The sequence below is a fragment of the Pieris brassicae genome, chromosome 4, assembly GCF_905147105.1.
Source record: "Pieris brassicae chromosome 4, ilPieBrab1.1, whole genome shotgun sequence".
NCBI lineage: Eukaryota > Metazoa > Arthropoda > Insecta > Lepidoptera > Pieridae > Pieris > Pieris brassicae.
The window spans coordinates 4239800-4261489 of NC_059668.1; the positions used below are offsets into that span (position 1 = coordinate 4239800).

At 31.6% G+C, this 21690-nt stretch overlaps 3 protein-coding genes, 1 non-coding gene and 1 pseudogene across 6 annotated transcripts in view; 2 read left to right on the top strand and 3 right to left on the bottom strand.

Annotated features, from left to right (window-relative positions):
* Positions 1-109: 109 nt before the first annotated feature.
* On the bottom strand, positions 110-868 carry LOC123708322 (co-chaperone protein daf-41). The gene has a single exon (XM_045658990.1). It carries the CDS (start codon positions 704-706, stop codon positions 185-187), a length of 522 nt encoding a protein of 173 aa, XP_045514946.1. The 5' UTR covers positions 707-868; the 3' UTR covers positions 110-184.
* A 3263-nt stretch (positions 869-4131) lies between these two features.
* Positions 4132-8777, bottom strand: LOC123709020 (annotated as a pseudogene).
* Positions 8778-9139: 362 nt separating this feature from the next.
* Positions 9140-15065, bottom strand: LOC123709021 (mpv17-like protein). Of its 3 annotated transcripts, XM_045660097.1 has the most exons (6): positions 15003-15065; positions 14349-14424; positions 12160-12293; positions 11464-11549; positions 10161-10273; positions 9140-9537 (listed from the first exon to the last, which is right to left on the bottom strand). In XM_045660097.1, exons 1-6 carry the CDS (start codon positions 15048-15050, stop codon positions 9314-9316), a joined length of 681 nt encoding a protein of 226 aa, XP_045516053.1. In that variant the 5' UTR covers positions 15051-15065; the 3' UTR covers positions 9140-9313. The 3 variants fall into 3 exon arrangements, with proteins under 3 accessions (XP_045516053.1, XP_045516054.1, XP_045516055.1); XM_045660098.1 differs by lacking the exons at positions 14349-14424; positions 15003-15065 and adding an exon at positions 12915-12987; XM_045660099.1 differs by lacking the exons at positions 14349-14424; positions 15003-15065 and adding an exon at positions 12673-12711.
* Positions 11893-11974, top strand: Trnal-aag. Its single transcript has one exon. It is a non-coding gene; the product is annotated as a tRNA-Leu (tRNA).
* Positions 15066-15675: 610 nt separating the features above from the next.
* LOC123707953 (rab11 family-interacting protein 4) overlaps positions 15676-21690 on the top strand; it is a 56936-nt gene continuing 50921 nt past the window's right edge. Inside the window, exon 1 of the mRNA XM_045658295.1 lies at positions 15676-15931. The gene's annotated coding sequence lies outside the window, so the exon portion shown is untranslated. The remainder of the gene's footprint in view (positions 15932-21690) is intronic.

Consider the following 21690-nt stretch of genomic DNA (forward strand, 5'->3'; position numbering starts at 1 on the left):
TAACCATACAGCCTAACCTAAAAATTATAGTCATGGTTTACATACTATTAGTTGTACATTGCAAAATTCAAAACAATTATTTGGCTTCTATAAAATAAAACCATTGTTTTACCATAAAAAATTTATTATAACTGTAAAAACCTTAAGATACATAATGTAATGTAAGCACTACCAATGCTCTTTCTTACTCCAAATCTGGCAGATTTTCATCATCTGAATCACTTTCTAAATCATCAAAGGAGGGTTTTTCAAGCTTATCACCGCCGCCACCGCCCATAGAACGAATCATTGATTCGAAATCAAAATCTTGGCCGCCGCCGCCACCACTACCACTACCACCAACACCTTCTTCATTCTCATCATCTTCATCTTTCCATTTATTAAAATCTATCTTAAGATAATGAGGCTTCTTCTTATCCTTTGTCAAAGAAGGCCAGTAAGTTGCCTCCTTTTTCTCTTTGCGTAAAATCATTTCTATGCACCGGCCTTTATTCACAAAAGCACTAACCTCTGGGACAACGGCATCGTACAAAGGTATAGTTACTTCGTAATTTTTATTGTCTTGAGCACTTACCCCTTTAAAGTATACCGATTCCTTTTCTATTTTGATGTTTGGATCTTTGGATTCAACACTAAATGTGAGAAAAACGTCTTCCTTGCGCTGTGCCCATAAAACAGGAGGAGGAACTGCTACTTCATTGGCCATTATGGAATTGAGTAAGAATAGATTTAAAGCTTTTTGCACTAGATAGATGTTAAATAAAATTGACTAAACTAAAAGTCTATAATCATTAATCACTATTTCATTAAAATTCCATGCACTCTCGACCAACCCGCAAATAATTCAATAGAAGATAAAAAAAATCAAAGATGCTTGTAGAAAATTCCATAGAGTAAAGCACAGATAATAATTAGTATAAAAGTTGCGACATGCGTTCGACCACAGATGTCTTAGTCTAACTCTTTATATAATAGATCAATAGCTATATTTCTGAAATTAAAAGTGTATCAATCAATTTATAATTAAAAAATATATATTTATTTATTTAGTTATACTGCTTAACTGTTTATATATAATTAAAAACAATAAAATATATTGATCTTTCATTATAATTTAAATGGTGCACTCTAAATAAAAAACACAATATAATATAAAATGCTTTGATAAAAAAGACAACTAAATTTTGTCTAATTTTGTTTTTATTTAATCGTGGCGAGTATTATGAATCCAAACCTAGTATCACATTAGTTTGCTCTAGAGTTGTTACGAGCGATTTTAGTAAATTTTGGATATATATTACGAGTTATTTAAATAAAAAGCAATTGGCGCTTACATTATTTTTGTTCAGCAAAACACCGTAGTGTTCGTCTCATGTCACGAGAATTTCGGCCATACGTTAGTTTCACCACTAAGACGGGCTTCTTTAAGCCAAAGTTTGATATAATATTTTAATTACTACGTGTAAAATAAATATAATTACCAAAAAATTAAATAAACTAATTTTGCCATTTATAATATTAGTAAAAATATATAATACGTAAAGCTACGCTATTGATCCAAAACTGGCAGGGTTGCCATATAAGGACGGGAGTTCGAGACGATTGTAAACACTCGAGTTACGTTATGACCGGCTTTATTCTCGAATAATATGTGATCAGTGGCGTAGCCACCTAGGGGCTAGGTGGGGCAGTGCCCCGGGGCCCTCAAGCTCAGGGGGTCCACGAATCCATACCAGAAATCTCGATCGAACTGAACTTTTCTAAATTCCTCCCATTTCCAAAATAAATATGATAGGTTGCAACCTCACTTTATTCATGACATCTCAGTTGAGAGAAATTCAAAAGTTATGGTTAGGGAATTCCCCTAAATTCTTTCTGTAGCTTGGCAGTGTTGTCAATTTGACGGATAGAAATATGTGCGTTTTATTATTCATCGATGAGCGTTTTATTTTGATTCGAGTTGAAATTTTTTTTCGAGAACGGTTAAAATATTAATGCTGAGTCAGGAGTAAGTAAGCTAAAGTGAATAGACTTTTTTGTACTTCTTAATATAGTGGTTCAATTTTATTTGATTTTACCACTAATATTGGGGTCTGTTAAGTCAATAAATCGTGTCAGATCTATAGATTTCGTTACCTACTCGGCCATAATCTAATATTTTTATTACCTGCACTGCAGTGCATGTACATGCCATGTCTGTACATTTTGATCACTTATTACACACACGATTACACGTACATTATACGATTTCCTAAATCGTCGGAGTTACACCCCGAGAGTATAGCTAGACGTAGGCACTCTCTTTGACTGTTAAATTGCATACATAGCAATTAGCACTTCATTATTTCGCTCACATTCTATTGATATACGCGAGTGGTTAATATAGAGTAAACCAAAAATCCTCTATTATTTAAAGCACCCCAATTACCCAGGAGCCACAAAGTACCTTAACATTTTTAAAGTATTTGTATATTTCATATTTTTAATTAATAAAACCTAATCAGTTTACATAGCAGTGGGCCCCATTTTTTAATTTGTCCTAGGGCCCTTGGTTACCTAGCTACGCCACTGTATTGGTCTTAATGATATATTCAAGTCGTAACTCTCGTACATGGCATAAGCTGTATCAAAATAAGAATCTAAGAAAATATCGTTAAAAGAGAGTTCTCTTTAATAGCTATTCTTATTTGTTTTTTAAGTTTTTATTAGATATGTAAAAAGTTATATTTGTACATTATGGTAATAAAAATATATCTCAATTATTTATGCGTGTAAAGCGCTAGATTATAACATACATCGCTAAATTACATTAAGGGTACATTTTTCACGGGCCTAACCGTCGCGTCGCCATGATAACTACAGCAGTTAAGTTTCGAAATTTTTACGCATGAAACAGATGCGACAGTGTTTGTAGCTCAAAAATGATCTGAGTTTCTTCATTTGAAAACGTGTAGTTACGTAACGTAACGTGAAAATGACGCATCATTAAAAATAACGTTTGCGTATATGAACACCATTTCTTCTCCATATGTTAAATATAAAAAATATTTTAAGAGTTGATGAATGAAATGAAATATCATAGTTTACTCTTTTCTTGTACACGTTCCTCCTTACAGTGTAATTTTCGTAATCTATGATTTGCATAAAAATGCAATAAAAGACAATTTATGAACGAATTATTGTAGATTTAGTATTACTATTTTAATAGTTATTTTGTATTTTTTCTCTGTGGTTAATAGCTCTATATGTTTCAATTGGCAATTTGGTTCTTTTATAACATATTTACTTAGTATGACATTTATTTAACAACAATTACTATACCTAATAGAAAATTGAATACGTGAAAGCTTTTGCCTTTTTAAAGTTTATAAACATTACCGTTGTTACTTTTTATTTACTAAGATAAATAAATAATATCAGTCGAAATAATATTTTTAAACAAGTAACTTAACGACTCTACTATGGTATCGCCTGACCCTCCATCCTCCCCTTCTCCCTTCACCCTAATTAGAGAACTTGTTTATAGATTTATATGTATCACCATCTCAGTAGCAAGTAACACGATATTGATTATGTCTAAACACTACAAACTCCGATACCTATTAAAGATTTAATGAGTTGGATACGAACTATGAAATTTTGAAAATGTTATTTACACTATTTATTTTGTATTTACATCGTAGGGACTACTTATATTTGGTCGTAAAAACCGATAATCGTAACATTTTTATTAACAACCTAATACAATAGAATTCAGCTGGGACCTTTGATTTTAGTCAATATAACCGATCGATCTCTTCCAGACAAACGGTAGTAGGAAAAAAACTAAAAAAAAAAGGAAATACTAAGGGAAGCGAGAAGTGCACAACCAAATCAACAAAAATATTACAATCATTCTGTCTGCATGTGCATGTGGATATTTTATATCACATTCTATCTGCTTTAGTACATCCCCAAAAATTAAGTAGGTTTAACTGTAAAGCTAAGCATTATCTTTTCCCATTGAGTTTACGGAGGACAATAAATACGTTACGATTTTTTTTATTTTCACGAAATTTGCTAGAACCAGCAATTAATACAAAATTAATAAATTACTCTTTATTAAATAAGTATATTATAACATTAGCACCATTTCTAAATTAAAATTGTTTTGGTTTTTATTAAATATTTCGAACATAGTGAAATGTGGCTTAAATAATATATAAATATAAATATTTCAGGGTAATTTTATTGTAAAAGCTTAACATTGGATGGTATGACACCGTTGTATTTCTGGCTTTCTCCATATCTGGAAGTAAAATGCTTTATCAAAACTTTAAAAAGTTATATGTCAGGAAATGCTTCCATTATCAGGAACCTATCTGAACGAGTCAATTGACCTTTAATTATTATTGTTACTTTGGTTAATCATTGAGATTCCTTCCATTAATTTTAAGAATCATAATTCGATTTGTATTGTTACTATTAAAAGGAATCAATATAAATTAAATGTACATTATTTAATTTAGATTGATTCATTTGACGATAATTATTCGTGTCTTTTGTGTTCGCACTTTACCAACATTTACGCCCACTAAGCCTGCCAATAACGATGTCCATATCGATGAAGTGATCATATATTTCTTCGACATATATAAGTTACAGGAATACAATTAACAAAATATGTATCTGTTAAAATTCACCTTTTACTGAGAAGCCATTGCATAGTAAAATGGTGGCTATATAATTATGTCGTTACGTAGTCTTTGTGTAATGCTTCAATTTTTTGCACCATCCCATTTGTTATAATGGACAAATCTTTAGGATTTGACAGAAGTGCATGATGGCAAGTCTAAGAACGCCGCCATAACAGAGTGCAGTTACTCCCACACCTAAAACACGTAACAAAAATTTATTTCTTTCTCTTTCTGTATTTTACATCATAGTTCTATGAATATAGAGACAAACAAATAGCGCATATTAACATCAAACTAGTCGGCCCCGAAGTCGTTCGCGTGAAATTCGGCTTTATGTTGTTACCTTGTTAAGCTAAGTTCTGATCAACGTTACGAGGTTGTTACATTCGCATCGATCATGTTAGACTTATTTGAATCCGATCAGTAGTTTTAGAGATTAGCTACATTATTAATTAAAGGTTTGATTTGCTTGGCTTTAAACAACGAATATACATATAGAAAATGTATCATTATTTGAGACAAAATAAATTGTAAAAAAGTATTAGTATTAGTTATAAAGCTCACAAACCGGTGGTTCCCTTATTTGGTACAAAGAATACCATTGATTGTATTGCGCAGCCACATATGCTTAAGCTTTTTGGACCAGGAATGTTACTAAAAACCATTGTCGCCTGGTTACTGTTGAAAACTGGTTCCAAAATACATTTTGGGAAAATGTTACACAGTTTTAGAAGATAATGATTCGTCTAAAATCAAACAAATTCTGAGGACACAAGGAAAATACAAAAAATGCTACATAGGGTAGACGCAGAATGAGTTACGACACTTGAAACTTGTTTTGTGTTTAGTGTTAGTTTGTTTATTGCGTTTATTTTGTTTCCTAAGCGTATTGATCACAGACGGCAATACGAGTACAACAGAAAGGATACCATTATCAATTGGAAATCAATAAACCCAATTAAAGATTCATATAATTAAAAAAATATATATTTCACAATATATATATATATTGAAATCTATTTTACTTACTAAAGGATCCAGACTCTTGCGCAGCGTATTACAACTTTGGTAAATGGTGTTTAAATCACCTGTCAATGGTAGTGGCAGTATGGAAACTGTAAAATTGTTCTCCAATATAGTATCAGATTTACTCAATCTAATAGGAATTATTACTGCTACGTCATCCGGCAAGTAAAGCATAGTCTGTTGACAAAGCAAAAAACCATTTTTAATTTTCAATTAACTTTCAACTCAATATTAAAATAAGTAACTTCAATTAAAGATCAGCCAACCTGAGTAAAATAATCTCGTAATCCAGAGGATAATGCAGTTGCTAATATATCTGTGAAGTTTAAACCCCTCTGGGCTTCTTTTATTTCCTTAATCATCTCCAGTAGTTTATAATTGGTATCAATCCACTTAAAATGTTTTTTGCCCTCAAGTTTCGGTCCATGCAATGAATTAAGGTCAGGTTTTCGTATTATTCCGTGTACTATGCACATGATTATTTCCTTAAGTTTGCTCAACAAATCAACAAAATCTTTTGCCAAATTCTCTTCTATCAGGTTGCAAACTTCTGGAGGCTTAAATACATTGATGTCACTTTCATCGGCCAATATTTTACATAAAAAGTCTATCAAAGCGATGCCATCGCCAACTGAATGATGTATCCTAAACATTATCGCGTAGTTATTTAAAAATGCTTCTTCTGTTATTGGAATATCGGTTATCAGTATTTCAAAGAGACCTTCACCATCGTATGGCAAGGCATCTTCAGATAATTGAGACATGATGGTTTCTAGTTCGCTTTTACTAAGCCCGTTTGTATTGGATATCTTAAGTATTTTTACATATTGTGAAACATCAACAGTGTCGGGTCTGTGCCAGTAGTAGAACCCAAACTGTTCAAGACGTCTAAAAAATATCTTTTCTACTGCTGCATTGCCTGCTAAATGATTGAGTATTTCTCTTATGTTCAAAATTAATGCCTCTGGAGAATCTGCTTCTATAAAACCAAGAACCTCAATGATGTTTTTGTTAGCATCATCTAAACTCCAGAACACGTCAAAACTTTCAAGAAATGATACAAAATGCTCATCTTTTCCTTTAATAATTATAGAACATAAGTTCTTATAAATCAAACTCATCATAATAAATATTAAAAGCGCTGGTAGAAGAAAAAATAAAACGACTAAAACCGATATTCTTAATATTTCCTTATCGTCTATTTTTAATTTAACTTTATTCCAAACTTTATCGTACTGAAATAAAAAAATAAAATTAAAATAGTAATTACGGTACTCTATCTCTTTGTTGGAATCACAGAGGTTTAATAAGAGCTTTAGAGTGAAGATTGTAAGTTCGAAGGAAGGAAGGAAGGAAGTTATAGGAAAATGTAACATAATATTAGATCCTTACATATCAAATTGGTGTGTTTTCTAACTGGCCACCAGAAATATCTCGTCTTTATTAGGAACTCCATGGTATATATAATGGTACATACTACTGATATAAATTCAAACGCCAATTTCATAGGATAAGGATCTAATACGTGGTTAATACTGAACATGTTTAGAACTGGCCAGTTAGAAACATTGCTAATGAAAATTGGCCGCAAATAAAAATGAACCTAACACGAGAAAATTTTCGTTCAATGATTTATTATGACTTTCGTTGTGGGCTTACTCAACAACAAAGCTATGATAGGCTGCGATAATCATTTCTTATTGAAGTCCCATCTCGTGCCACTATTTACAATTGGTTTAACGAGTTTAAGCGTGGACGTAGCAATCTCAATATTGATCCGCGTGAGGGACGTCCTTTAACAGCGACTACTGAAGATAACATCAGTGCTGTGCGACGCATGATAGAGGAAGATAAGATTGAGTGACCTATCAGTAGATACAGGCAAGCCTAGGCATTGGTATGAGTCAAGTTCAAAAAAAATTAGACAAAATTTATGCGTCATTTACCGATGGTTTCCCAATACTTTAACCGGCGACCAGAAACGCCTTCGCATGGACTGATGTCGCCAAATGTTAGATCAGTACAACGGCGGTGACTCAAATGCTGTATTTGACATCGTCATAGCTGATGAAAGCTAGACATATTGCTACGTACCCGAAACAAAAAGACAATCAGCTCAGTGGGTATTTCCTTACTACAGTAAAGAAAGGAAGAAAAATCAAGGCATAAAAATGATTGCCTCATTCTTTGGTCGGAAAGGTCATTTCACGACAGTGGGCTAAAAGACGGAAGGACAGTTTCTGCAGACTGGTATGTCAACCGCTGTTTGCCTGTTGTCTTGGAAAAAATTCGACAGCAGCGCCTTCGATGCAGGATCCTCCTTCACCACGACAATGCTTCAGTGCACTCCGCAAAACGGACTGTTGTGTATTTGACTATGGCAGGTGTCAAGATAATGAGTCATCCACCATACATATCCTGACCTGGAGCACTGCGAATTTCATTTATTCCCAAGAACTAAAGATAAAATTCGAGGTCTTCGCTTTACGAGCCCTGAAGATGCGGTGAAAGCGTACGAAAATGCCATAAAAGAGACCCCTCAGGAAGAATGGGCCCACTGTTTTTCTCAATTACCCGAGGCCGAGTTTACTTAGAAAAACAATAAAAGTATTGGCAACTTTCTACATTAAGACGTTATTTTTATTTTCTAAACATTTTCAGTGTTGCCTAGGTATTCAAACTATAACCCAGCGGTATCATGCTTAGCTTGTATCTTACCCGTATATAATAAATGCATAATAGTAAATAAATTAAACTAGTAATTGTTAAGAAATAAACCATACTACTTTTAAGATAAAAAAAAGATAATTCAAACATATAGATAGATAAATGAACTGAAAATAAATAAAACCTTCAACTGACTTACTTCAAATCCAAGTAAAAGCGACATTACAACAGCTAGTACACAGCTTATATTATGAACTATATATCCTATTCGATCAGATACTCGATCAACTAAATCACTAGCAATATTGTCTGGAAAAGCTACTCCCTTTTCCAAATCGCTTAAATAATTTTCCATTTTTTCTCGCACAAGCCACAATATTAACTAGGTGAAATAACCCAAGAAGTGAAGTCGTCTAAGAGAAACCATAACAATTTCTGAGTCTTCGTTGTGATCTAATTAGTAGGAAGTGGATATGTCTGTAATGTATTATGAAATAATGCCCCTTTTGCACTTCGAATCGTTGCTTTGGTTAGAATAATCAGGTAATGAAGGAAGAAGTATATATGGATAACAAGAAAAATAATGTATATAACATATTCTACTTTTGTAATGATTAGAAATTTAGATTAGAAAAAGGGTTTTATTGTTATTATTAATCAAGTAATAGAAGTCTAAATCTAAAGCAAGCATTGTGTATTTTTGGTTTTGTGCACAAAAAATCTTCAATCTACACACACAATAGTTACAGTAGTAATCGTAGTTAACTTTAAAGAAAAACAATATACACTACACTTTTGACTTGAAATGATGTATGTATAACACCCAGCTTATAAATATATAAACGTTTTGAAATAATTTATTAGTTTATTGAACATATTTATAAATTATAACTATATAGGCAAACGATAAAAACATTAGTTATCGAACAACAATATTTGAACTTTCACGTTTCCTTCACATCCACTTTCTGTCTTTTGATGAAACACAATATATTTATCCAAAGAAATGAGGCAGAGGCAACATAAACTACTCGCAGATTTGGAGGTACAAATGCGAAATTAATTATCTGTCCCGGAATCCAGAACGCTTGATTCGCTATAAATGTCTTCCAATATTTCTGTTTCAATTCTTCTAGCACGTCTTCTTTACCTTCGAGAAATCCAAGCACTGCAATAAGACACACAATACTTTAGCAGGCAGCTTTTGGTATGTATTTTGGTTGGTCTCGCATATGTTGTACAAATTATTTTAGGTTAATATTAAGAGGATAAAGGCTAGTTTAAAAGTATTGGCCTAAGTATGCGACCTTAATTGATTTTCTTACTATGTACCCAATATATATCCAGGGATCTCTTTAGGAGTACATTTATTTAGGGGGATTTTAGGAGGCCGTACTTTATAAATGAATATTTTTTTTTCTTAAATAACTTACGATTCTATACAATTTATATTAAGCCTCGAACCAACAAACTAAAACAAAGATCGCCTGTACAAACTACAGGCGTAGAACAGTTCTGGATGTTCAGTATAACTCAAATATCAAAGATCGATATAACAGCTCTTTTATACTACTTGCATGTATTTGTAATGAATATTTGAAATGACCTCTCATCAATAAAAACATTGGGAGTAAGTAAAAGATAATTTAATCTTTTATTTTACTTTATCAACGAATCATTCTGTTCAGTTGTTTGAATTTCATTTGTCTCTGTATGTCAGTACTGACTACGTATCTTAAAATAAATTAGGCTAATGCAAATATTGTGAATAGTTATTTGTCTGTTACTTACAAATATAAAAACCAGCCAGCAATACTGGAGTCATAAGAAACTGATCAGAAGCTACTTTGGTAAGAACAGCTCTCATCGAAGTCCCTACAAACTTCCGGTCTAGGAATTTGTACCTGTAAATAAAACCATTAACTAGAGGGGACCGTAATAGATCGTATAATTCCCCATCTATCATCTAGATCTGAAGGATTTATGTCTTCAGTTTATGTCTTTCAGGTTCAGTGTCTATTTATGTGCCTATTGCAAAGAAAAACAATATAAGAAAGACTGCATTTGTTTTTACTTTTATGAGGATCCGTGACGTAATGACTTACGCATATATTTCTACGTAAGTTCCAAGAGGAATTGTTTATGTTTACAAGCAATGTATCTATTTATTATTATTTAAATGTGGTTTTCTGTAGAGCGCAAATCAATTACACGGAACGAGATATCTTCCGTAATCAATATTCATTAACTAGAGATGTGAACATCAGTATATGTGCTTGATTTAGTTGTCGAATAACCATTTATTTACCTACTTTAATATTAATAAATTTTCTACTTTTCAGTGCACAAATTACACAACTTATTGGATTTGAATAGTCTAACAAATCGTCAGCGTAATATGGAAATGCAGTGCACTGAGCATAGGAAATTAGAAAACTTTCGACAGTTGCGTCGGTGTATCCAATGAAACGGAACTTATGTTTACGCATGCAAATATATACAAATAAGTACTATCCGACACTTGAACTAGATTTCCTATCCTACTTTCCTAATAGTTTCACCGTTCCTATTACCATTAATTGCAATGTTTGCAAGTCACAAGATACGAAATATACACTGCTATACTTCGTATCTTGTGTCACTAGTCACTAACACGTATTGCATCCAGAGCCAAGTACTGTCAGAGTTCAGTTCGTTGCCTTCGACATATTGTCTATGTCATTATCTTAATATGATTAAAAAGTTTAAAAGCTAAGGGCGGAGACTGATTTTTACAACACGTATAATAAACAACGAACCACCTTTTCATTTTGCATCATGCATCAAACAATCCATAAATTATGCCGTCCATTGCTTAGGTCTCACTCACAATTCGCGATGTACATTTTTTTTAACGAACAAGTATCGCATTACAGCGAGTACATGCAGCCAGCGTTAAAGGTACACTCGGAGAACAATTTTTTTTGATTTATTTTAGTTTTGTATTTTTAATTATTGTTCTTTATATGAAAGACACGCGCCACAACTATTTTACCTACCGATCTTCTTAAATTCACCAACACTTAGAATATCTTTTCTTTTTTTTATTACTAACCAGAAATATAATGTTGGCGCGTATAAAGTGCTGCCCACTGCAGCGATTCGACCGGCACTTTTTAAATCCAATTCGGGCTTCTCAGGCTGTAAGAAAGATAAACCTTTTAAACGTGGGTATTTTTATAACGTCAACATCTTTAGATCTAAACGTATAGAAATATATATAATCTATAACCCAGGTATACTTCATCTTCAAACTGATCTTAACATTTAAATCAGCCGCTTCGAAGCTATTTTATATTTTATTCGAAACTATATTTCCATTCAGTGACAAAATCTTAACGTAATAATTGTTAATCTAGTCAAACCCGATACTATGATGGCTCATTTATGTGCTAATTTTATACAGTTTAAAAATACAACCAGACTACCTCACATAATAGATTAGCTCCAGAAACAGGAAGAAAATATGGGACAAGCTGTCATGGGTAGCGTGGCCGAGCGGTCTAAGGCGCTGGTTTAAGGCACCAGTCTCTTCGGAGGCGTGGGTTCGAATCCCACCGCTGCCAGATAATTTTTATTATTTTATATTACTTGGACAAAATTTATTTTTAAATAGCCACATAGATATAAATATAACGTTTTAACAGTTTTTTTTTAAATATGTATATCTTTAAAATTGCGTCACGTTATTTATTTGTTTGTATAATACAAATCACTCAATCGATTTAATTAAAAGGAATAAATTTCTTACTGCATAAATCTTATTAAATGTCTGCTGAGACAATTCTGCAGCTGTATAGAAGCTGGCATAGACAATTGTGTTGGTCAACACCGGTCTTGTTTTGAGGGAATGTCGCCACCAACCAGCCAGCCGTGATATTGCCACTGAAAACGATTTATTAGTTTGAAATGCGTTAATAAAGCTGATGAAATTTATTATGTTATAGAGTATTATAACTTAACTATGTGAGATCCTGTACATATTTCTAAATGAATTATCTATAATTCTATGTGTGATATAGATCACACATGTCTAAAGCTAATAATGAGATGCAGAAATGGTGGATATTTTTTTAATGTCATAAATTATTAAATACAATGTGTAATTTGTAAAAACAAACCTTCCATAATCGAAGGAAGTACGTACGAAGTACGTTTAGTATTGTACGCGTACAATTTCGATACTCAGTCGGCATTTAGGTACGACTGTTATTTAAATACTCTATCTTTATGAAATCGGATGCTCGTGTTTACGTCTACTTACTAATGGAATTCCAACTTCAGATTTTAATAAGTTTCACAGTTAAATTAAGCCTAAACCCATATCAATATACTGCATTGTATAGAGTACATACAACTTTTGTGACACGCAATATTACATAGAATTAAAAACATTTCTAACAGATCTACACGGCTATGATTATAGCATGACACAATAGTAAATATATAGAAAATACTTCACAATTATGATAATGCTTTGCTATTGTGTATAAAATATAAGCTTACTTTTTTAAACAATTTTCACTTGCACTTTTCACTAAGCAGCAGTGTGTTTCTCAACCGTACTACAGCACCCACAACACACAATTGACTTTAATAGAATAATTTAAAAGCCCGTGTCATGATCTATGGTAATAAGAGCCGGCTACAATAATCGATTTAAAAGTATTAATCATAAAAATTTGATAAAATAGATAAAAAATTGTCAGATTTAAAAACTGTTACGTTGCATGTTTTAGCAGAAATAAAATTGTACGTGGGTTAAAAATAATACTTTCCTCTAAGGAATGCCATTCAACGTGTGACCTTGAATGTTTGAAATCTACAACATTACTATTACTATTGGTTATTATTTACACCATGAAAACCAAGTCTAATATGTAAATGTACAGTTTTTAAATTTCCAAAACAAATGAACCAGTTATCTTCTTGTCTCTAGAATATGCTAGAAAAATACAATCTTTATATCTAAATATACCACTTACTTTGTTTATTTTATTAAATCTCTTAATAAGTCTGTGTTACAATTAAGATTAAATTAAAAACCTAATACATTTCAAAACATCTTAAAAAATCTTAAATCTTATTTCCTATGAATAGTATTTAAAAACTCAATAAATGACTGTTACCATAATTTCATATTCTAATTGGAATTGGTAATTACCAACAAATTATGTTTTAGGTGAAATGACGTGGTTGTAACTAACTGTTTAGTCATAGACTTTAAATTAAGAGGTAGTAATTAAAATAACATTTAAATATGAATTATTATTAAACCAATTAATAGCTCCTTCGTAATGATGATATTTTAGGAGAAAAATAATTTTCACACTAAAACAGAAAGTACGTATGTAATATGATTTGCACATATATGTGCTTTGGTGTATAAAATGAAATATATTATGACAAATGAACTTTTTATTTTAAGCCGGACGATCTCCTTGCGGTATTTTTACCAAGGTCTACTAGTGTGAAATATATTGATTCAGAGTACCTTACACAGACCTTATCTAAAATATGGTAACCTAAAGTTATCTATTAATTAAAAATAATAATCAATAGCACTACAACCCTTTTAGGTCTGGACCTCAGATTTCTGTATCTATTTCATGATCATTTGTTAATCTAATAGGCAAGTAGGTGATCCGCCTTCTGTGCCTGACGCACGCTGTCCACTTTTTGGGTCTATGGCAAGCCGGTTTCCTCACGATGTTTTCCTTCATCGTTCGAGCGAGTGTTAAATGAGCACATAGAAAGAAAATCCATTGGTGCACAGCCGGGGATCGAACTTACGACCTCAGGGATGAAAGTCGCACGTTGGAGCCACTAGCTCAATACTGCTCAAAAGTTATCTATAGTATTTTAAAAATTTCTTTGAACGCTTGCAGTATCGCTGGCTGACTTTAGTATGTATACATATATTATATAGGATATCCTTACCCAGTAATTTTAGTGAAACTTTGAATAAAGATTTGCCTTGTTGAAGTTCCTTAGAATTTCCAGCTATACAATGCTCCTTAAAATAATATTTTAATTCAGGACGTAAAAAATGAATGTTTAATAGTATTGTATAAGTAAATGTAGAAAACATTGCTTTTTAATGTTTAATTAATTTTTTTTAAATCTTGTGCTTCTAACTTTTTTTAGAACCAAAAACTATTAGTTTGCATTTTTATTCGAATTTGATTTGCTTTAATTAGTTTAAACAATGTTTTGGCAACGTTAGTTGTAGCCTTCACAAAATTTAGACAGTTGTTAGTAATCTGGCCACGATTGTCATTTGTTGAAAATTCGAAAGACGCGGTAGAGGTGAGGGAGGGGAGTGGAGCTGTCCGTACCAGGTAACAGGAGGTACGGCGCACGCGCAACATAGTGGAACGGTGCTTAGTGCTTACGAACAAAACATAACATCGTTTTTAAACATATTTTATAATACTTTTCAAGAAGTTGTACGTGGAAATCTTGTACGATCTCGACCATTAAGTGTATGTTTGTTTTTTTTTAAACCAGAAAAAGTAGAGCCGTTTAAAACGCAGATTAATTAAACTTTCAATATTTTATGTAAATCAAGAAAAATTCAATAATCAAGTTTACCTTTATGTTTAATTTTTCCGTAAAAAAATATAACACTATATATGACATGACTACTTAGTTGTCGTTAAAACAATCCACTGCGTTCTTTAAACTTAACACTTAGCAGTCGTCCTTCTCTCGCATCTTTGGTATCTTCATAATTTACAATACAACTGTATGTTGTCCGTCTCTTTCTTGAAATATACCCTTAAAGCGCTTCTGTCGCCTGTTGTAGATTCTCCCGCCATCATCTACAGTGAAATAAATACGAACATAGGTACTACTTTTATGCGGAGATACTGCTGGTTGTATGTATTTTCATTAGATTAGATAAATTATCAAAGGATGAGTATATTAGAGAAAAAATAATTTATTTATAAATATTACATGTATAATTTTTTTGTACATTACTTTTTTATAATTACGGTAAAGCAAGAGTTCTTCTATTCTATTTTCTTGTTTTTCCAAGAATTATTAATAGGAATATGAAGGTTATAACTGTGTAAAAGAGTGTATTCAGGTTTTGTACACAGCACACCGTATACAAAATATTAGATTATGAAAAAAATTCCTTTCAATTAATAAAATTTGTATATATTGGCATTGAACAACAATTTTGAATAAGTTTTTAAAGCGCTTAGCGCTGGAAGATCTATCAACGCAGAGCGCTGCAACACGGTCAGTTACCGCAGAACTTGCGTATGTGACAGGTGTGTTAAGTGGAATTACAGTCGTAAATAAATCCTGTTTGTAACCTGCGTATTTAATACGTACATACAAAAAAAAATATAGAAGTTTCTATATAGTGGTTAACCATTCTCACTTCAATTATTCAGAATTTGTGCCTCAGTGTTTCGAAATTGTGACAAGTTTTCTGTTTGTGGTTTACTGTCCTTGAGGCGGAGGCTTTGACGCTAGTTCTGTCTTCTTTTTCATACGCAACTGGCAAGGTAATATAATACATATTTAATCTTTATTCATACTAATTCTAACGTTAACGTATTAAGAATCCGGTTTTATGGGATCTGCTCTGATAATTGCATCTTCGTGTTGGTTTTTCATTATATCCTTATTCAATATTTGCTCTCTTATAACACCTATAAACTAATAAAAGAGAATATCTACGATATTTAATGTTTTTTCTCACTTGCCAACTCTATGTAGAGTCATGATAAAACGTATAATATTTCGATGTAAAAATTTAAATATGTTAAACATATAATACAAATTAAAAAAGAGTAATATTGTAACAAGTGTTCAAATGCTAAGAGTAAACAGGTGTTATGGGTTTGCCCTAAAACTTCGGCGAAATAGAGTGCGAGCGTAATACGATGCGACAATAAAAAAAACTCGCTTAAGAGTATCAATAATAAACGGCTTAAAGACATACTTTGCCGAACAGTGTATATTACCGAGTATGATTATATTTGTATGTTGTTATTCCTAAAGCTGTTAGTAGAGAAATACATTTTTGTAAATGTAAATATGTATGTATTAAATTATTCAATATATACTGCATAGCTTTGTTATCTGTTTGAGAGGGGCTTAAGATAACAGTATTGGTGTAAGGGTGTTATTTGAAAGTGCATTCTATCTGCATCCTAAAAACTTGACTAGGTAAACAAATATAAATAATATTTTTTATCATAAAATCAGTAAACTACTCATTAAGGTTTATAAGACTTATTAAAGTAATGATTACTTTGAGGTAAAAAATAGAGTTTCTTTAAAATAAAAAGTAAGTCTTATTATGCATTTCTGCGTGTATATATTCCCACCATAACATACCACCATAACCCTGTTTGTCTAAAAACTCACAAAACTTATGTATAGATTAGATTAGACCAAATTAACTTTGAATTATAGTCTGAATTGATGAGTATAGTGAATGAAATAAAATTAATAATATAAACAACAGGTAAAGTTTCCCCGTTTTATATGCATAAGAAATTGTCTAAAATGTTTTGACGAGTCATAGAAACCTCAAAGCTAAGTTTTTTTTTTATAATGTGGCGATGGATTGTCGAAAAATGTTTGTGTGACGTCATAACTGATTGAAAACCATGAACAAAAGAATACAGGTACTCTCTCATTCAAATGATGACTCATTTGGATGAGAGAGTTGTAATATCTCGCCGTAATAAAAATATGTTTGTTAAACTGTGTTGAACAATTTATTCATTAATACATACCTTGGCACCGTAATTATTAAATTCTGTAATGAATTTGTAATTTATAAGATCAAGTATTTAACAAACGTATAAATAACAACTAAAAACTATAACGAAACTAATGTCACCGTTTGGCATGATAAAAATTGTTTTCCCTGGGGTCAAAATTAAGTGATTAGATCATAGCGCCTTATATTGCTTTTTTTCACTATGTTTAGAAGTCAAAGAAAATGATTTTATGACCGCTGACGGACCTCGGTCGAGTCAACATCAATCAAGTCAACACTACTAATATACAATTTTAAATCTAATTTATAAGCATTATTAAGGCCGCTTATATCATTATAAGTAGGTCTTAATGATAAATATAGGACAGATAATGGCTTGAAATAGATCCAGCGAACCGGCAATCTAGATCTATTCGTTTTTTTCCAATGATTAACTTGTGTGATTGGCAAGTCACAGTTATAACGTATCTGAATCCAAATCTGTGCAGTAAAATGGATTTGTATATTCTACTTGTATTTGCAGCATCTAGTTTCCTGTAAAGAATTTTTAGATAATTCAACTTAATTATCTATAGGACAGTGAATCTTTAGAAGATTTGAGTAGAACGTTTCAACAATACCTCAATTTCACAGCATTAATGATAGTGTTAGTAGATTATTATTTATGTATGGCTCATGCAGTCATACATCAGTATTTACAGGTAATGCCGTAAAAGTATCGTGTGTTAGCGGTTCAGTGACTCTTGTATCCGGCAATAAACAGGGAAAGGGCGCATGGTAGGTTTATTCAAACAATGTACATACAAGATATTTGAGAATCTGTTATTATAATTTTCTAGTGTATTTAATATAAAAAATATACGACACATGAACCATTTCTGCGTTCAAGATTCAATTTTGTTTAATGTCTCTGGTTCATTCATTATTTGACTCCTTTCGAATGTGAAATAATGTTTTTTTTAGAATGTTCAAACCATGGGATGCACCAAGTGACTATGTTTCAGGTTTGTTTAAGCCACAGAATCAGAACTTGAAATTTAAATTTGGAATTGAGGAATCCGTTGGGACAAACAATTTTAAAAATGACGATGTTTCAGAATTACCTAATTGAATTACGTTATAAACAACCAGGTTATATCATGTTCCATTTTCCTCTACAATATAGTACAATGTTCCGGACATTAGAAATTTTTATAATAATAACCTTAATATAGGTTCTACAGTTCTACTTCAATAGGTTTTGCTCTATGTTTAGTCTCGAGGTCGTTACACTTAACATCGTGCTAACAATCAAATATCAATATTAGCCTAAATGAAATAAACTAAATAATAAATTTTTACTCAGACATTTGTACTCAAAACGAAGTTTCAAGTTTGTGTGAATTTACGCGCACTCGAAATACATATTTTTATTATTTTATCTATCTAAGTTCGTTAATGCATCAGGACCAAAGAAACGGGGCGTTCCAAAAGTGCACACGAAGGAAGTTTTTTAGATATACAATTTGTATAGAGAACAGTTCATAAGTCCTAAACATAAAATAAGACTCAAGTAAAAACGCTCTTCAATAAATACACAAATAAGAATAAGTCCTAAAATACATAGAACAGGGCCACCTACGAAAAAATGTTTATTAAACAATCGATTCCATGACACATAACTCGCAATGAATCGTTTTAAACTGGGTATTTGTTGAAAAACATGAGCACATCTCGATTGAGAATGGGTGCGAATTTATAAACATTGAAATGTGTTTACTAACTTTTTTAGATTTTCCGTTTTATTCGTTGACAGTGTGCCATTAACGTAATTTCATATATACAATATTAAATATATCAATACAATATATAATTTAGTATAATCATAAATACTTCAAAACGACATATTTTTAGGTTACTTTTTTTATTAGGAAACTTTTCTAGACAACAGAGTATGTTATTCGCGTATGCTCAGATCATGAGTTTCATAAGATAAATAACCTTCAGGCTTTCAAAACCTTGTATTGAATTAATAGCCGTAAACTCATAACTATTGGCAATCATTTGTTTTTTTTAACCAATTATAGTTTTTATCGTTTTCTAGTTACACGAAGTATAGACAATTTATAATTGGGTAGGATTGATTATACAATTTTAACATATTTGTGAATAAAAGAAGCATCTCTATTTCTGCGTCTATGCCATTAACCATAACTGTACGTTGGCAGATATAGAGTGTAGTATTTGTAAATTGTTATCCTGTTTAAAATTTTTTTTAATGGTCGTGAAAGTTTATGCCTCATACCTCGGTTTTAGTGATGTAAATGTTTTTTGGTCTCATTTGCCTTATATGAGACATTATATGTAACCATGTACGTTTTATAATCTAATTTATAAACTAATTTTCACATAATATATATATAATAACAAATAATATATATATAGTTTATGTAGTACGGTTAGAACATTAATTATATTGTGTATATATATATTATTACAATTTGTAATTATTATTCAATAATTATGAATTAAATTGATAATTCTCGAAACATCAGTTGTGTACCAATTGATTTTATTCCTATTTACGAACCATTGGTGAAAGTAAAACAAATGGAAAGTGATATTGTTATCGAATCAGCTGGTTTATTGTTGAAATTTTGCCAATTGTTTTCTTAATAATTTATGTTTTAACAATGGCCGTGTATATATGTGTTTCCTGCATAATACAATAAAACTTACGTACATGTATATATAATAATTCATAAAAATCGTTCTTTCCGTTTAGTTGAAAGCGTAACACTTATTTAAATCGAATGAGAAATAGATCTATACCAAAAGGTCAAAAGTTAAAACTGTGTAAGTAGTTGTTCATCTATAAAGGCGGTTTTAATTACCTCATAAATATGAATTGTCTTGACCTTTTACACATAACTTACCCTAAGTTCCCACGCAACACCCGACACAGTAGGATAGGCATTCCCATGGCACGGGAAACCGGGACAAAAACTCGTCTTTCCTGTTCCATGCAATATTAATGAAGGCTTATAACTGTCACCTAAGTAGGTATCTTAAAGCAAATTACAGGGTATCTCTAAACCTATATTATTGTTTCAATACAAAGAGCACTATAAAAAAATGTTCAGAAGTTGAACAGAAGATTAAATTTATCGCTCCAATAAGTTCCTATTTATTAAAGTGTGTTGACGCTGTTAGCTTTTTCAAAACGCTATAATATAGTAAACATTTGAACTAGGGTGAAGTGAGAGCTACCGTTCTGCCTCTTACCTGTAGATATTTAAAGAATATTGTCGTATATATACGCGGCCGGCTTTCTATGTATCTCGCAGTAGGTACCATTAATTATTGCAGGCTTTAAAAATATCCTGACATAGTAATCTCTCTATAAAAATGAATAAAACCTTTTTGAGTATTTCAAGACAATTGTATATAAAACTAAACCTTACCAAATAGGTAATGAAATACATATTTCAACTCTTGGTAAACTATCGATGAATTTCACTTTTTTTTAAACAATGCTATGTTTCTATATTCTCACAATTGTCTAATATACATTTTGTGTGTACTGAATGCATATTATGTACAGTTATGTCAGCGACTTTCTCCTATCATATGAACCAGCGTGGACTTTAGAAATACAACTCTGTTTACGCAATAATTATATAATTATTCTCTTATATTGTGCGTATTGATAAAGTGTCCACCTTTAAGATAAGGCACAAATCTAAAATATTTAAGTAAGAGTAAAAGGTGAAATGCTCGGTATTCTTAGAGTATGAATATGTGTCTACTTTTTTTGGCATTCCAACATTCCAATCTCAAATATCCACAAGGTATGTTTAGAAAAAGGTTTTAAATTTAATACTGGTGACACACAAATGACGTAATTGTAAGTAAATACTACAGATAGTGGGCATAAGCGTACGCCGTGTACTTTCACCCATGTCACAAAGATAACGTAAGGTATTTAGGACGACGAAAAAACGTGATTTTTGTGAGGGAAATGATGATTTGTCATTTTTACAAATTCTTAATTTAAAATTTTTAACCGGTTTTTATCCATATTTATTTTCTTTCATATATTCGTTACATATGTAATGGCAACTTTCTCGAGCGTGCTATCCATTGTCAGAGCTCTCCCATGGTATACCATCGATTTCACGGGAACACTCTTCAAACAATACACAATTTCTTGTCGATGTACGGTGTATAATTAATATCATTTCTTTAAGACAATGTTTATATGGACGCGTGTAAATAATCTTGCATTGCTAGTGATCTTCCTAACTAATTGTAATATTAATTATTATATCACAAAGTTACAGTAGTATTAAAATTAAATAAAAGGCAATTATTAAAAGGCTGGCAACGCACACGCGAGCCCTCTGGCATTGAGAGTGTCCATAGGTGGCGGTATCACTTATCATCAGGTGAGCCCTATATGTGTTCTATAAAATATATTTTTAATAAATATATATTTCCTATAAAATTTAATAAAGAGGTGTTTTCTCGCTCAACGAGTAAGTATCGCAA

What these genes read in the sequence shown, in the direction of transcription:
- LOC123708322 (XM_045658990.1), bottom strand. Translation starts at nt 706, where the DNA reads ATGGCCAATGAAGTAGCAGTTCCTCCTCCTGTTTTATGGGCACAGCGC.
- LOC123709021 (XM_045660097.1), bottom strand. Translation starts at nt 15,050, where the DNA reads ATGTCATATATAGTGTTATATTTTTTTACGGAAAAATTAAACATAAAG. An exon ending in CGGAAAAATTAAACATAAAG is followed by an intron (nt 14,425 to 15,002) that starts GTAAACTTGATT and finishes TATTATTTTAAG; the next exon opens with GAGCATTGTATAGCTGGAAA. An exon ending in AGTTTCACTAAAATTACTGG is followed by an intron (nt 12,294 to 14,348) that starts GTAAGGATATCC and finishes AATCGTTTTCAG; the next exon opens with TGGCAATATCACGGCTGGCT.